This window comes from Ascaphus truei, chromosome 1 (assembly GCF_040206685.1).
Source record: "Ascaphus truei isolate aAscTru1 chromosome 1, aAscTru1.hap1, whole genome shotgun sequence".
In the NCBI taxonomy this organism is placed as follows: domain Eukaryota; kingdom Metazoa; phylum Chordata; class Amphibia; order Anura; family Ascaphidae; genus Ascaphus; species Ascaphus truei.
Genome location: NC_134483.1, coordinates 313371077 through 313387499, shown reverse-complemented (window position 1 = coordinate 313387499; position 16423 = coordinate 313371077). Strand labels below are relative to the sequence as shown.

General features: G+C 43.9%; 1 protein-coding gene across 6 annotated transcripts in view; it reads left to right on the top strand.

Moving 5' to 3' along the window:
- LOC142497536 (UDP-glucuronosyltransferase 2A1-like) overlaps window positions 1–6360 on the top strand; it is a 79554-nt gene extending 73194 nt beyond the window's left edge. For all 6 annotated transcript variants that reach the window (XM_075605454.1, XM_075605485.1, XM_075605494.1 and 3 more), the window contains exons 5-6: window positions 553–772; window positions 3931–6360. In XM_075605454.1, coding sequence (XP_075461569.1) covers window positions 553–772; window positions 3931–4210 — 500 coding nt within the window. In that variant the 3' untranslated portion in view covers window positions 4211–6360. The remainder of the gene's footprint in view (window positions 1–552; window positions 773–3930) is intronic.
- Window positions 6361–16423: the final 10063 nt, after the last annotated feature.

Genomic DNA, 16423 nt, shown 5'->3' with positions numbered 1-16423 from the left:
AACTATTATTCTTATATAAAGGTTTTCACCCAGCTAATGTCAAAATAGTGATATAAACATCAATATAGTGGCTAATGCCTTTAATAATAAAAAACGAGCCCACTTTAAAGCAGAAGACAGGAAAACCCATTACTTGTATAGCCCCTATTCAATATGATCTGAAGACGCTTCTCTGTCTTAGGGAAGGCTCAAACTTAATTAAAATGCATAAAGCTCAGAGGTTTGTCTGAATTAAATGAGTAGCTTTACTGTACTGTATATTAAATTAGCTCCTTTGAGAGGTGATAACAGCCATTATCTCTAGAAAATATGAGGTTTAAAAAAATAAATATACTAAGCAGTCTTCTGTCATAAGAAACCTTCTGGGGTTGGAAGACACCCTACAGATATTCAGGACAATTCAGGTGTCTTCCAGTCTTAGTTTTAGTCAATATGGCCCTTAATGTTAAAGACGGCATGTGCCATTTTCATACATAGTGTGGCTACATAGAGCTGTGTGCCAAAGAGTGATAAGTAATAAGGATTTCATCATTTTCTGCGTCTGTTCTTCAGGCCATCCTAAGACCAGAGCATTTATTACTCATGGAGGAACTAACGGCATATATGAAGCCATTTATCATGGAATCCCCATGGTTGGTATTCCACTCTTTGCTGACCAGCCTGATAACATGGTTCACATGAAAACCAAAGGGATGGCAGAGGTGCTGGACTTCAACAAAATGGAAACACAGGACTTGGTGGATGCTGTTAACATTATCATTAACAACCCGTCGTAAGTTATTACATATACTGTTTTCTTTCATCATTTAGTTAATAATATTAATAATTCTTCTTCAACCAGTAATGGTTGACTTGGTATTTATAAAGGTAATGAAGTACTGTACTGTGCTATTGCCATAATTAGGCCCACCACCATTTTTTCGGAACCGGATTGGGGCACAGAAAGGGAGAAGGGAAACTATGCAAAAAGTGTTCAGTGCTTTAGGAATAAATATATACATAATTCAAGAAATACACAAGTTCTACATTCATATTGTTATTATGTACACAATTGCCTATTAATATCACTTGTTTAGTCATTTTGGTAACACTGTAAAATTGTAGTCAGTTTAAGGTAGTATCCTAAATTTTAGGACATAAATAGTTCATTTACATGCCATACCCAGAATCCTTAGTACTGTACTATGGTGTATAGCCAGGTGTGACATGTGGAAACTTAAATAAAAAAGTATATAAAGAGCAGATTTTTCACCATGGCTACAACAAAGGGGGTCTTTTGGTTAAAGTATTGGTGTTGAAACTGGTATCTACAAGCCATCACCAGCTTTGGGTGACTTTGGTTCACTATATTTTCCTATATTTTAGTTGTTACACAATTGAAATAGTAATTGTTTTTTTTTCTTGTATAGCGCTGACAATGTATGTAGTGCTGTACATAGAATTGTTGCAGGCACAATGAGTCCCTGACCCTAAGAGCTTGCAATCTACTTTTTGGTGCCTGTGGCGCAGTGAGATAAAGTGACTTACCCAAGGTCCCAAGGAGCTGACATTAGGATTTGAACCACAATCCACTTTACTCACTGAGCCACTCCAACCCACTCCTGAAGGTGATTAGGAAGGGAGTTTTTGTTAAAATGGTGGTATTCTGTGGCATCTTATTTCAACAAATAAACAAGGTTCCAAAACATTACAAATTATAAGGACAACTTACCTATACTGTGAAGAAGTATTTTGTAATTAGGCCTTTGTTAAGGGGTTCAAGGAAACTATTAATTTGAGACATCTTTGCAACTTTAAATGACGTTTTACTATTATTTGCAATGCAATGGTGGCTACAGACTAGGGTTGGGCTATATCACAATTTTCCGCACAACAACGATATTAAGAAATTGATAGCAATAACATTAGATATACATTGCGGCAAATTTGTTAAAATAAGTCTGAAAATGTTCTAGCAAATCTAAATAAATGTGTTCTCAAAACAAATACATTTTCTTTAGATTTACTAGAAAAAAGGGTACTTCATTCCCAAACCCCCCTGCCATGTCTGCACTTTACCTTTCCTCACCTGCATTGCCCCATCACCCTAAAATCCCAATCATCCCATAACTCTCACCCGAGATACTGCCTCAATTTGAAAATACATTTAATTTATAAAATGTTAAAAAATGTATTAAACCGATTTTTGAACAATTAACAATTGTCGATAAATCTGTTTTAATTATTTTTTTACATTATCATAAAGGGTGGGAGTATTGGGATGAGGGGGATGTTAGAGTGAGGGAAGCAGTATAGGTGAGATATGGAAGTGCAGGCATGGCAGGGTGGTTAAGGGTCCAATGGGGGCAAGAGGAAGGGGTTTAGTGACCCAGGGGTGAGAGAGGAAGGGGCTGTGGCTCCCATTGGGAGAGTGGGGAAGGTGTGTCTTGGGGGGGAGAGGGGGATGAGGGGTTAAATGCCCCAGAGGGAGAGTGGGGAAGGGGTTAAGTGCCCCATGGAGAGGGTGGAAGGATGGAGGGCTTAACAAAAGGAAAGTAAGATTTCCCGGTTTAGGGCATTTGGTTGCGGTCGTTTCTTCACGACCAAATGACCACTGGCGCTTCCCTGTGACTCACCCCACCGTCAGAACCTGCTGCAGCCATCCCTTCACCACTAAGACAACAGCCTAAACCCCTACCTTAACTTCTAAAATGCCTTAAATGAACCCCCTACCTAAACAGTTATAAAGCTTACCTGAGAAGAAGGTGGCGGCAGAGAATCCAGTGGTGGATTGGTTGTGGCAGAGGGCCTATCTGGCCGAACACCGGCGGTGATTTGGTGGCACCAAATGTCGCATTCCGAGGAGTTCCTACTTTCCCTGCTGCAGCCCGATTTCACATGCTCTCTCTCCCCATGCTGCCCAAAGCTCCTCCCCCTCCCTCTGAGTCAGTATTCAGAAGGAGGAAGGGAGGGAAACTCGGGGAGAGAGGCAGAGAGAGACAGCACAGTGGTAGCTTCAAAGCGGTACCTTTGACTACCGGCATCCTGTAATATCGCGATAACAGGTAATCTCCATATCTGCACTCTGGAAGGTTCAGTTATAGTGATATTACTGAATATCGGTGTATCGCCCAGCCCTACCATAGACTACGGTGTATACTTGTTGATAATGTGTGCGTAAATTTAAACTGAAGGAAATTATGTATAGTAGTTGAGATGTCATTAAACTACAAGCTTGATTCCAGCTTCAGCCTCTCACTTAAGTGGATCTTGGGCAAATCATTGTATTATCTGGTGCCTCCATTCATCCAATTGGGTAATAATAATATTTTTCCTTTCTCCTTTTCTTTACATGAATTATGTTATCTGAGAGGTGATCACATGAATGTGTTGGAAGTATAATTTTAAAGTGCTTTGGTACTAGTGAAAAGTGCTATACAAAAACATGATATTATGATTACAAACAGTGCATGACATTGATTGCCCCAGATAACAACATATTCCAATGTAATTCAGAATATCAGAGTTTATATGCTCTTCAATGCTGGAGCAGAATATTACAATATATCCTGACATAGCACAACAGAGAAGACAAAGAAGCCGGCTCTATCTTCATATTAATATATATGATGGAGTCCGTGCTTAAAGGGGCTTATACAAATGTGTGGTAATTCGCCTGATTAAAAAAATTCTACTTATTAAACATTTGTGCCAAGCTCTTTGGAATATATTTTACAAAGAATTAAGCAACATTTACCCTTTTCTTCAACAACAAACTGTCAATGTAAGTTTTTTTAAAATATATATATACAAAAAGTAGTGGTTTACTCATAAACTCCATTTAAAAGTGTCTCTTCTCCTCTGCTTACAAACTGGAGACTGGTAGCACTTCGTCTTTAACGTGGGAATGATATGTCTTTTAAGATGCTGTACTCTCTTTGTATCTTTCAGGTATAAAGAGAATGCCATGAGGTTATCACGCATTCACCACGACCAACCTATCAAACCACTAGACAGAGCTGTCTTCTGGATAGAGTTTGTCATGCGTCACAAGGGAGCTAAGCACTTGAGACCTGCAGCCCATGAACTGACATGGTACCAGTACCACTGCTTGGATGTCATAGGATTCCTGTTTGCCTGTCTGCTCACTGTTATTTACATCGCTTTTAAGCTCTGCAAACTCTGCTGCAGGAAGTGCTGTCGAACCAGCAAGAAGCAGAAAACACAGTGACCGGAACAAGTTCTTGTTCTTAATCCAGTGTATCGAAGTGAACGTTATTTACATTAATTCCCTGAAATTAAATGATTTAGCAGCTGATTCTAAATTTGCGGAATGGGAAATTTTGTCCTAAACAGCCTGTTTTGGCATATATGGAATCAGCCCCTTAGTGTAAGCCAAGGGAAGGCCAGCAAACCAATCAAACCGCAATGATGCAAGAGAGTTGTAGAGAGAACAGATGCTTCTCACTTAGAAAGGTAGAAATAATGACTTATTTCTCAGATACCAAATTCAAAACAACTTGATGATAAATTATTAGTCCTACTGTATGTTCTTCAAATACGCCTGCAGAATGTTTAAAAGGCCAATACAAAATGATATTTCAATGGACATTCAAGGTAATATACACAGTTATGGCATTTGATTATTTTTAGTTTGTCAAAAACACATTTGTAGTAACTGAATCAACATAAGTACACAACCCATGTCTGGAGATTGCACTATCATGTTACTGAAATCTATGAACATGATTCTGTCTTTTTTTGTAATATATATTTTTCTGTATGTTTTTTGGTTCTTTAGCACATTGTGGACTACTTTCTAATAGTCCATCTTGGTGATGACAATGTTGCTGCCCAGTTGGTGGTCTTAAAAATAAATATATGAGATGCTAATAAATTTAGCCCACACCTTAACACCCCAGTAATTGGAGGGTATGTAGCACATTGTGGCGGTATATGCCCCTCCATCACTGACAAACTTAAATAGCACATGGGTTCCTTATCTTCTCTGAATTCAACTAAACTTTAGTTTGCTAAATGAATACAATCAATATATAAGCAATCAAGCACATTTATATAAAATGATGAAACAATCCCTGCGTTAGACCTTTTTGGCTCCAAGTACTTTGTAAGTTTGCTTATATCTGTGTACAATTACCATTGACTGTTCATAGACGCTTATATTCTTCACTAGTAAGGGAATAATTTGTGCCTTACAGCTAGCTGTTCACAATCGAGAGCCTTAACCTTTTTACTACTGGCCTGAAAAAAAGTGCCAAGGAAACCACTGAAGGTTGATCTTGCCAAATATTTGATTGGCCTTACTAGTGGACATTTAATCTACTGCCTACAGCATTCTTGTGAAAAATATGTTTATTATGGAGACCAACGGAGCCCCCATTTTTGTAGTTTCTCGTTTCGGTACTTATAATTTGAAGATACTTGGCAGCAAAATTACATGGATGCTTATTTTAAATAGAACAGGATATAAACTTTAAAAACATTCTACTTGCTGTCTGTGCTCGCATCACACACCTTAAAAAAAGGTACTGTAGGTTAGGGGGAATGCTTATTTGTTTGTTCTCATGAATTCTGTCTCACTACTGCTATGTTTTTGAAGGGATAAAGATGCTAGGATGCTGAATCTTGACAGATGGACAGACAATGTCTTTATCAATGAAGCGTGGCTGGTCAAAATGTGCCAGGAAATGTGCTCTCTCTGTGTTGTAAGGGACATAAAAGGCTGATAGATGTAAACCAGCTGTCATTCTCATGCTGTGCAGTCAGTGGTACTGTACAGATATAGCTGCCCAAGGAAGATTGCTCAATTATGCCTTTTATTAGCTACTTATAATCTGCATGTACACTATAGCATGAAGAAGCCAGCCTTTGTAGGCTGAACTGCACTGAACCAGTTGAACTTTTGAAATACAAGACCATGACGCTCATATTTTAACTACACACATTCAAATGTGTGCATTGCTTTGTAAGCCCCTCTGTCAGCCAAGGGGTTAAAATGTGTCACTACTTGCACAATATTATTAGCATGTTTTCCTTTAAAGCAAAAATGTCTTTCTCACTACCCTCACCCTCTTTTGAAGGGACATAGGCTGGACTACTAACTATTCTAATTGTCGATCAGATTAGTGTTGTTAAAGCCTTTCTGTTAATAAAGCCAAGAATCCAAACCTTCAGAGGGACGACAGCTAAGTGTGCAACACACTTACATTGTTTCTGACTAGACAATGGTCAATATACACAACCGAGAAAAAGAATCCCCTCTCACATGCACTCACTGCCAGCAGATTTGATAAATGGCAATAAATGTACAAATAACATTTTACTGATATTAGAAATTAAAAACTGTTCTATTTACAAACATCTTTTGTTACTAAAAAGTGTGAAAGTACTAATATTGCTATGTTCAGGAATCTTTATTTTTAAATCCTTAATACAGTATCACCAGTGTCACGTATACAGAATAACCTGTATATAGCATCCCTCTGTTAAGAGTTAATACATTCTACAGACAAATGGTATAATACACGTTGATATTGTAGAAAATCAGAATAACCTTAGAATTGTAGAGCTTGACACTTGCCTGTGTCTTCCTCTCATCAGGTGCACTTCTCCATATTCTCTTCAGCAGTGGCTTAAAGGAGAAGAAGAAAAAAGCATGACATAATAACGTTTTATTAATTGAACACACAAAGTTAAAATCCTACACACAAGCGGCCATGTGTGTATGCTTTATGAGTAAGCTTCCAGCGTATCTTCTCAGGTGCAGTCTCTCCACGTTGTTCCCAATTCTAGGGATGCCCACGTGGGCACCTCAGCTTCCAATCGCCGCTTCACTGCATGCAGGGGTTCCTCAAGGATTGCGCGCAGCGTTGGTTCACCTCCCTAGCTCCGTCCCTTGCTTGGGACTCGGTCTGCGCATGCGTCACCGGTTCTCGGTGCTGATTGAGCAGAGTTCTGTTCCTTCCAAGTACAGTGTCTTACAACGTCCAAAATCCACCAAACGCATTTCGCCAAAAGCTTCCTCAGTGGTGCTAGGGAGGTGAACCAAGGCTGCGCGCAATCCTTGAGGAACCCCTGCATGCAGTGAATCGGCGATTGGAAGCTGAGAAGGTGCCCATGTGGGCATCCCTAGAATTGGGAACAACGTGGAGAGACTGCACCTGAGAAGATACGCTGGAAGCTTACTCATAAAGCATACACACATGGCCGTTTGTGAGTAGGATTTTAACTTTGTGTGTTCAATTAATAAAACGTTATTATGTCATGCTTTTTTTCTTCTCCTTTAAGCCACTGCTGAAGAGAATATGGAGAAGTGCACCTGATGAGAAAGACCCAGGCACGTGTCAAGCTCTACAATTCTAAGGTTATTCTGATTTTCTACGATATCAACGTGTATTATACCATTTGTCTGTGTTCTGTGTTTTCTCTATATCTCCCCTCTACACATATTGAGGAGAAGAGGACTTAAAGTCTACGCGCTGGAGGACTCTGCTTCTTTTCTACTGTCTATTTTGGGAGGAAATTGAATACCCTCCATTGGACTCTTGCTGCGGGACAATAAGTATACTATTTACATTTTTATTGTTTGTCTATGGTTTGGCGCTGCTTGATATACAGCTATAATTATAGAGTGTATATTTCTATTTAATACATTCTACAAGACTTATCCTGTGTCCCAAATGTATTGATTTTGTTTTTCAACTTAGTGGAACTCCTTATAGCCACCTACTATTCTGTACCTCATCAAATGGATAAAATACAGTGATACAATAGGATGGCAATATTTACAGCACATATATTGCTAATAAGAAGACAACACAGAAGGGGAAGGGGAGGGTGCTCTTGCTACAGTATGATATAGTAGGAAGTCAATGGAAAAGAAACAAACTTGCCAAACAAAAATGCGTGCAATACACCACACATAATTAAATATAATTAAAATGAAATAAAAAATCTGATTGCAATAGTCCTAATGTGACAGAAGTATATCTCACTCGTTATTTAATAATATTTTAGTTACGTGTGGTGTATTGTACACATTTTTGTTTGTCCTCCCATCGGTTGTATTCATTATTTATTGTAGCCCCCTTTCCCCTGTGTCAGGGCGACTACGTGTGCTGCAAATACCTGCACGGCAAACAGGAGGCCGGATCCTCAGCCACGGGGAGCCTGGGGTGTGTGTTTCAGTATCTACTAACAGCGCCTCCACCTGAGAGGGGTCCTTACGCAGTAGGATGGCCTCTCCCAAGACAATATGCCCAGTAGTTACCCACAGGTTATATGCAACAGTATTTTCTGAACAATGCTTATAAACATAACCATAACACATACAGTATATTGGATACCGACCTGCGGAATATCCCCACTGTACTTGGGTGCAGGGGCACCAGTGTCCCTGTGTCCAGGCTTTCGTAGCCACTCCCACCCCCCAGTGTGTAGCAGCGCTGCCAGAAGATGTGTTGGTGCACTTGTAGGGATACCTTCCCGGGGCTCCAGCACCCGGGTGCTGCTGGATAACAACAGGCAACCGATCCGTCTGTTCCACCGAAGACCCGCCTCCGTGTGGGGTGGCCTCCAGCCGGAGCGTGCCACCTTAAGATAGTCTCTGAATGGATGACCTGGTTTGATCACAGATATAGGCCGCTCACACCGTGTGCGTTGTCACTGCTGTGCTAGCTAACACTAGTGTGTTAAGTGAAGCGTCCCTGCCTTTTGGCCTGCCCTACAACACACAAGCTAATGGTGAGGGGTCTAGTTGGGACCTGAGGGGGGTATTCTGGCCTAGTCCAGCAGAACACTTCTCCCTGGACCTTACCTATCCCCTTGCTGTCCTGCTTCCGACTGACTTGGCTCTCCTAGCACACCAAATGTATCTTTCCTTGCTCCCGAGAAACCTGCAGCCCTATTGGCTGTCTAGCGTCTCTGGGCATTATGTGACTTGTTGTTCCCCTGCGGACCTGCTCCTTTAATGGCCGCTGTTATGCGCCGTCCTACGCTTGTGCAATAACAAAGATGGCGGCGCCGTGCTCGCCTAACCACAACCTCCCTGCACCAGAGGTAAGAGGCAGGGAACACTGGGGGGTTACATCACCATTAAAGGTTAGGTTTTAATTAATAACTCTTTCCATTAGGGTGGGTGCTAGTTCAAAAGGGGCTCTTTTTCTCTTGCCTAGTTTGTTTCTTTTCTACTAAGAAGACAATAATCAAAACAGACTTCTCTTGTATTCAATAGACTGCCTCTATGTGCCAAACATAGCCATCCATGCTACAGGAATACTGATCCTCTTTATGTAGTTCTTCAATCCCCTGAACTCCTCAGACTCAGAAAATCTACATGTAAGGCGGGTAAGGACCCACAAATAGGTGTCAAAAACTGAGGTTGAAGTAGCCAGGGTTTGGATATCTTCTCACGCTACAACACGGGTCTGGTTCTTACCAGTCAGTTTACGGTATGGCCGCTCGTAACGCATGTACTTCACTGGAAAAGTGCATGTTGATTTCTTGGAGGGCTGAAAAAGATTTTCTGAAACAATGCTACTGTTGGCACACACAAACCGGATAGAGAAACAGAGAGAGGATGTCCTGGCTAAGCAGGATTTCATCCGCGTTCCAAGGACAGTTGACAGTTGAGAGGGGGCAGTTGATTCAGAGCCTGCAAGGAGTGAGGTAGTGTTCAGGGAGCCAGCCAGCTTCCGGACTAGGCCAGGGACGCACACCCCTAGGCCCCAGACTGTTCTCTCACCTTAGTAAAGGGTGCAGGGCCGGACCTCACTCTCTCTCAGACCTCACTCTCTCTCTCTCTCAGACCTCACTCTCTCTCTGACCTCACTCTCTCTCAGACCTCACTCTCTCTCTCAGACCTCACTCTCTCTCTCAGACCTCACTCTCAGACCTCACTCTCTCTCAGACCTCACTCTCAGACCTCTCTCTCAGACCTCACTCTCTCTCTCAGACCTCACTCTCTCTCAGACCTCACTCTCTCTCAGACCACTCTCTCTCAGACCACTCTCTCTCTCTCTCAGACCACTCTCTCTCAGACCTCACTCTCTCAGACCTCACTCTCTCTCAGACCTCACTCTCTCTCAGACCTCACTCTCTCTCTCTCAGACCTCACTCTCTCAGACCTCACTCTCTCTCTCAGACCTCACTCTCTCTCTCAGACCTCACTCTCTCAGACCTCACTCTCTCTCAGACCTCACTCTCTCTCAGACCTCTCTCTCTCTCTCAGACCTCACTCTCTCTCTCTCTGACCTCACTCTCTCTCAGACCTCACTCTCTCTCTCTCTCAGACCTCACTCTCTCTCAGACCTCTCTCTCTCAGACCTCACTCTCTCTCAGACCTCACTCTCTCAGACCTCACTCTCTCTCTCTCAGACCTCACTCTCTCAGACCTCACTCTCTCTCAGACCTCACTCTCTCTCTCAGACCTCACTCTCTCTCAGACCTCACTCTCTCTCAGACCTCACTCTCTCAGACCTCACTCTCTCAGACCTCACTCTCTCAGACCTCACTCTCTCTCTCAGACCTCACTCTCTCTCAGACCTCTCTCTCTCTCAGACCTCACTCTCTCTCAGACCTCACTCTCTCTCAGACCTCACTCTCTCAGACCTCACTCTCTCTCAGACCTCTCTCTCAGACCTCACTCTCTCTCAGACCTCTCTCTCTCTCTCAGACCTCACTCTCTCTCTCTCTGACCTCACTCTCTCTCAGACCTCACTCTCTCTCTCTCTCTCTCTCAGATCTCTCTCTCTCTCTCAGACCTCACTCTCTCTCAGACCTCACTCTCTCTCAGACCTCACTCTCTCAGACCTCACTCTCTCTGACCTCACTCTCTCTGACCTCACTCTCTCTCTCAGACCTCACTCTCTCTCAGACCTCACTCTCTCTCAGACCTCACTCTCTCAGACCTCACTCTCTCTCTCAGACCTCACTCTCTCTCTCTCTCTCAGACCTCTCTCTCAGACCTCACTCTCTCAGACCTCACTCTCTCTCAGACCTCACTCTCTCTCAGACCTCTCTCTCAGACCTCACTCTCTCTCTCAGACCTCTCTCTCTCTCAGACCTCTCTCTCTCAGACCTCTCTCTCTCTCTCAGACCTCTCTCTCTCTCTCAGACCTCTCTCTCTCTCAGACCTCTCTCTCTCTCTCTGACCTCTCTCTCTGACGTCTCTCTCTCTCTCTCAGACCTCTCTCTCTCTCTGACCTCTCTCTCTCTCTGTCAGACACACGTTTTTCACACACACCCACCTACCCGAAGCCCGTTTTTCACAAACAGCCCGTTTTTCACACACAGCCCGTCTCTCTCACTCTCTCTCAGACCTCACTCTCTCTCTCTCTCAGACCTCTCTCTCAGACCTCACTCTCTCTCAGACCTCACTCTCTCTCAGACCTCACTCTCTCTCAGACCTCACTCTCTCAGACCTCACTCTCTCAGACCTCACTCTCTCAGACCTCACTCTCTCTCTCTCAGACCTCACTCTCTCAGACCTCTCTCTCTCTCTCTCAGACCTCACTCTCTCTCTCAGACCTCACTCTCTCAGACCTCACTCTCTCTCTCAGACCTCTCTCTCAGACCTCACTCTCTCTCAGACCTCTCTCTCTCTCAGACCTCTCTCTCTCAGACCTCTCTCTCTCTCTGACCTCTCTCTCAGACGTCTCTCTCTCTCTCTCTCTCTCTCAGACCTCTCTCAGACCTCTCTCTCTCTCTCAGACCTCTCTCTCTCTCTGACCTCTCTCTCACTCTCTCTGACCTCACTCTCTCTCTGTCAGACACACGTTTTTCACACACACCCACCTACCCGCAGCCCGTTTTTCACAAACAGCCCGTTTTTCACACACAGCCCGTCTCTCACACACACACTGTCTCTCTCACACACACTCTGCCTCTCTCACACACACACACTGCCTCTCTCACACACACTCTGCCTCTCTCTCACACACACACACACACACTGTCTCTTTCACACACACACACTGTGTGTCTCTCACACACACTGTCTCTCAGACACACAGCCACTCTCAGACACACAGTGATACAAATTAAACACGAATGTAAAAACCATAAAAACAATTTATTGATGGAAATTATTAGTGAGACGGATGAGCCTGTTTTTCACTACACATCTTTTCAAACCTCGGAATCAAACTGGATACAGCCACCCTCATTTCCTGTTCCACGTTGATTTTTGCACGGTGTTTGCTTTTTATCACAGCGACCGCTGAAAACCCAGCTTCGCACAAATATGACGTTGCAAATGGTATTAAGATTCGCTGAGCTTTACCACTTAACAGCGGATATTCATCTTGTACTGTTAGCCAAAATTCAGTAATATCCATGTGGCAAAATTTGGTCTTCAGTGTATTGTCGCAAGATAGCTCAATAAGATTTTCTTCTTCTGTAGGGAGAGATTCAACGCATTTAACTTGTCAAAGATATCACACAAGTATGCTAATTGCACCAAAAAATCAGTTTCCACAAAGTGTTTGGCATACTCGTGTTTTTCTTCTTCAAGAAAAATGTAAATTTCTTGCCGTAATTGAAATGTACAGGATAAGAAATTGCCACGTGAGAGCCATCGTGAGTGGCAGTAGTATAACAAAGATGTGTACTCGGCTCCCATATCCTCACAGAATTTTTTGAAAAACCTTGATTTCAATGGCCGAGTTTTTATAAAATTTACCACATTCACCACACGTTCTAAAACCATATTCAGCGGAGGACTCAAATTGATGCGAGTGCTTCTCTGTGAATGATGCAATGGGTCCACATTGAATACGGAGCTTTCTTTCGAATAAGCGCCTGTAATCCTCCGTAACGACCGGACATCGAACGACCACCATCAGTACAGACACCAACGCACTTTGTCCATTCCAAATTATTTTCAACAATAAATGTATCCAGGATCTCGAACAAGTCTTGAGCTTTTGTACCTCCAGTAATGCTTTTACAAAAGAGAAGGTCTTCCACAATGTCATTGCCATCTATGAACCTTTATATCAAGGTAGAGATAGGCTACCGCTCACCATATATTAAATCTTAAAAAATGTATACTGGTAACCAGAGATAGGGTGCATACGGGATGGATAGTTTTAACTAAGAAGGGTGAAAGATCACAGAGGTGGCCTAAAAGATTCCTATTTGCACTCGCTAGACCAGATTTGCTAGGCTAGGAAAAATACAATCCTTGGAGTTGCCCCCATAGCCATGCATAAACAATTATAAAATCACATTTATTTAACATATATACAACAGACTAAATGTCTAAAATACCATTAGCCTGACGAAGCGCCTACGAGCGTGAAACGTGCGTTGGTACGTGATGACGCACTTCTGGTGACGTCATCTGGAGTCACGGAGGAGCAGGAATCTTTTAGGCCACCTCTGTGATCTTTCACCCTTCTTAGTTACATCTATGAACCTTACATAGCAAATCAAATGTGCATCCTTATTATTGTCCGTGGCCTCATCCAGCTGCAAGCCAAATTCCTTCCCTTTTATTTTTTCAATTAACTGATTATTGAGATCCTCCGCCATGTGCTCAATTCTGCGTTTGACAGTATTGTTAGACAAAGGCACATTTGAAAGCAATTCCCCCGCAGATTCGACAATCATAATGTTCACCATATCTATAGCAGCCGGTAGAATTAGTTGTTCTGCGATAGTATGGGGCTTTTTACACTTCGCAACTCTATATGCAACCTTGTATGATGCTAGCAAAGCATTGTTTGGTATTGATACATGGTGAGAAAATGTACCTTGCTGTTGTTTTAATTCTTTTACCTTTCTGGCAAAGAAGTCGCGAGGTTTACCAACCATGTTTGAATGCTTGGTTTCTAAATGGCGTTTTAGCTTACTCGGAAGCATGCACTCTGGCGCCAAAGTCTTCAAACACAGTACACACTGCGGTTTTTCTTCACCGTTGACATTTGTTGATGTAAAGCCAAAATCCAAATAACTGTCGTCATATTTACGATATTTCCGCTTCTTTAAACACCCGCCACTAGTTTGTGGTGCATCGTCTTCATTTTCAGCCCTAGCCCGCTTATTACACTTCAGTAAAAACTTCTCCATTTTTAATCAGTGCCTTCAAAAATAATAAGCCGCCAACGAGACCGCGCAGTATAGATTCACCCCAAGACTCTACCAGAGAGAACAGAGACAGGATGAGCACACTTACACCAACTGTACATATACTAGTGAAGGCCCATACACATTGGTGTACACAGGATTTCCACCATCACACTGATGGAGTGGGGGGGAGATAAAAGGTACTTACTATAGTAAATAACTACTCACACGGTCAAGTGTGAGTAACCGTATTGATTATATTACTGAATATCACTTCACGTTGTGTATTGATTGTAGTTGCGCACTTTATTTCCACTTCTTCACATGCGATATGAATACCTCCATACCTTTACGTCTACATATTTATTTTGTACTACTGTGTGTTTTTTTGCTACGGTACTTCTGTAAAATGTACTGGTGGTAGAAAACGGGGGTGGGAGGGGGCCCATACAAAGCCAGAGAAAAGCCAGCTCCCAAGCAGGACAATAAGGGGAGTTTTCCACCCTCCTGGTTGGATGTGTAGCCGACATCCCCCGTGTGGCATGGCGAACCCCTCACTACTGGGACTGCAGACAGGCCAGCTCAGGCCCTCTGGTAACTCCGGTCCATTTGTGCTCCCCTTAATTAATATTCCCTTTGTGCTTCCATTAATTAATATCCCCTTTGTGCTTCCATTAATTAATATCCCCTTTGTGCTTCCATTAATTAATATCCCCTTTGGGCTCCCCTCTATTAATATCCACTTTGTGTGAGCCGAGCGCTGGGACACAGCCCGCGCCCTATGTATACACAGGCAGACAAGTGGCGGGTGGTAGAACTTGTCTTGCTGTCGCTGCCCGCAGCCAGTGAGGGCGAGAGATGGCTCCAAAACCTTACATGGAACGCGCATGGATACACATATATATACACACACACACACATATATATATATATATATACATACACACACACACACACACACATATATATACACAGTGCTTGACAAATCACCCAAAAATCTACTCGCCGAACCAAAAAATCTACTCGCCACCTAGTCCCGCCCCAACCCCGCCTCTAGTCCCACCCCCAACCCCGCCTCTAATCCCGCCCCCAGACCCGCATTTAAAAAAACCATAAATGAAATAAATTGAATAAATTCCTAGTAAGAACATTCGTTTTTGACATAAGTTTATTTATTGTATTACATTATACTACAATTAGTCCTTGTGTGTGTGTGTATAAATGTCGAATCTAGAAAAAAAAGCCAGATGTGAAGGACTAGTTTCCTGCACCCCTTAACTAGTGCCTGGATGCCCCCGCTTTACAATATTTAAAGCAGCAATCCCGCCTGGGATCTTACCTGATCCGCAGACCCTCAATGTCCAGGTACCTCATTCCCGCAATGTTATGGAGAGTGAGACAGAGAGAGGGTGAGACAGAGAGAGGGTGAGACAGAGAGAGGGTGAGACAGAGAGAGGGTGAGACAGAGAGAGGGTGAGACAGAGAGAGGGTGAGACAGAGAGAGGGTGAGACAGAGAGAGGGTGAGAGAGACGGAGAGAGAGGGTGAGAGAGACGGAGAGAGAGGGTGAGAGAGACGGAGAGAGAGGGTGAGAGAGACGGAGAGAGAGGGTGAGAGAGACGGAGAGAGAGGGTGAGAGAGAGGGTGAGAGAGACGGTGAGAGAGACGGAGAGAGAGGGTGAGAGAGACGGAGAGAGAGGGTGAGAGAGGGTGAGAGAGGGTGAGAGAGAGGGTGAGACGGAGAGAGAGTGTGAGACGGAGAGAGAGTGTGAGACGGAGAGAGAGTGTGAGACGGAGAGAGGGTGTGAGACGGAGAGAGGGTGAGAGACGGAGAGAGGGTGAGAGACGGAGAGAGGGTGAGAGACGGAGAGAGGGTGAGAGACGGAGAGAGGGTGAGAGACGGAGAGAGGGTGAGAGACGGAGAGAGGGTGAGAGACGGAGAGAGGGTGAGAGACGGAGAGAGGGTGAGAGACGGAGAGAGGGTGAGAGACGGAGAGAGGGTGAGAGACGGAGAGAGGGTGAGAGACGGAGAGAGGGTGAGAGACGGAGAGAGGGTGAGAGACGGAGAGAGGGTGAGAGACGGAGAGAGGGTGAGAGACGGAGAGAGGGTGAGAGACGGAGAGAGGGTGACTGTGGGGGGATGGGTTGACTGGGTGGGGTGATTGGGGAGATGGGTTGACTGGGTGGGGTGATTGGGGAGATGGGTTGACTGGGTGGGGTGATTGGGGGTGTGGGGTGACTGGGTGGGGTGATTGGGGGTGTGGGGTGACTGGGTGGGGTGATTGGGGGTGTGGGGTGACTGGGTGGGGTGATTGGGGGTGTGGGGTGACTGGGTGGGGTGATTGGGGGGGTGGGGT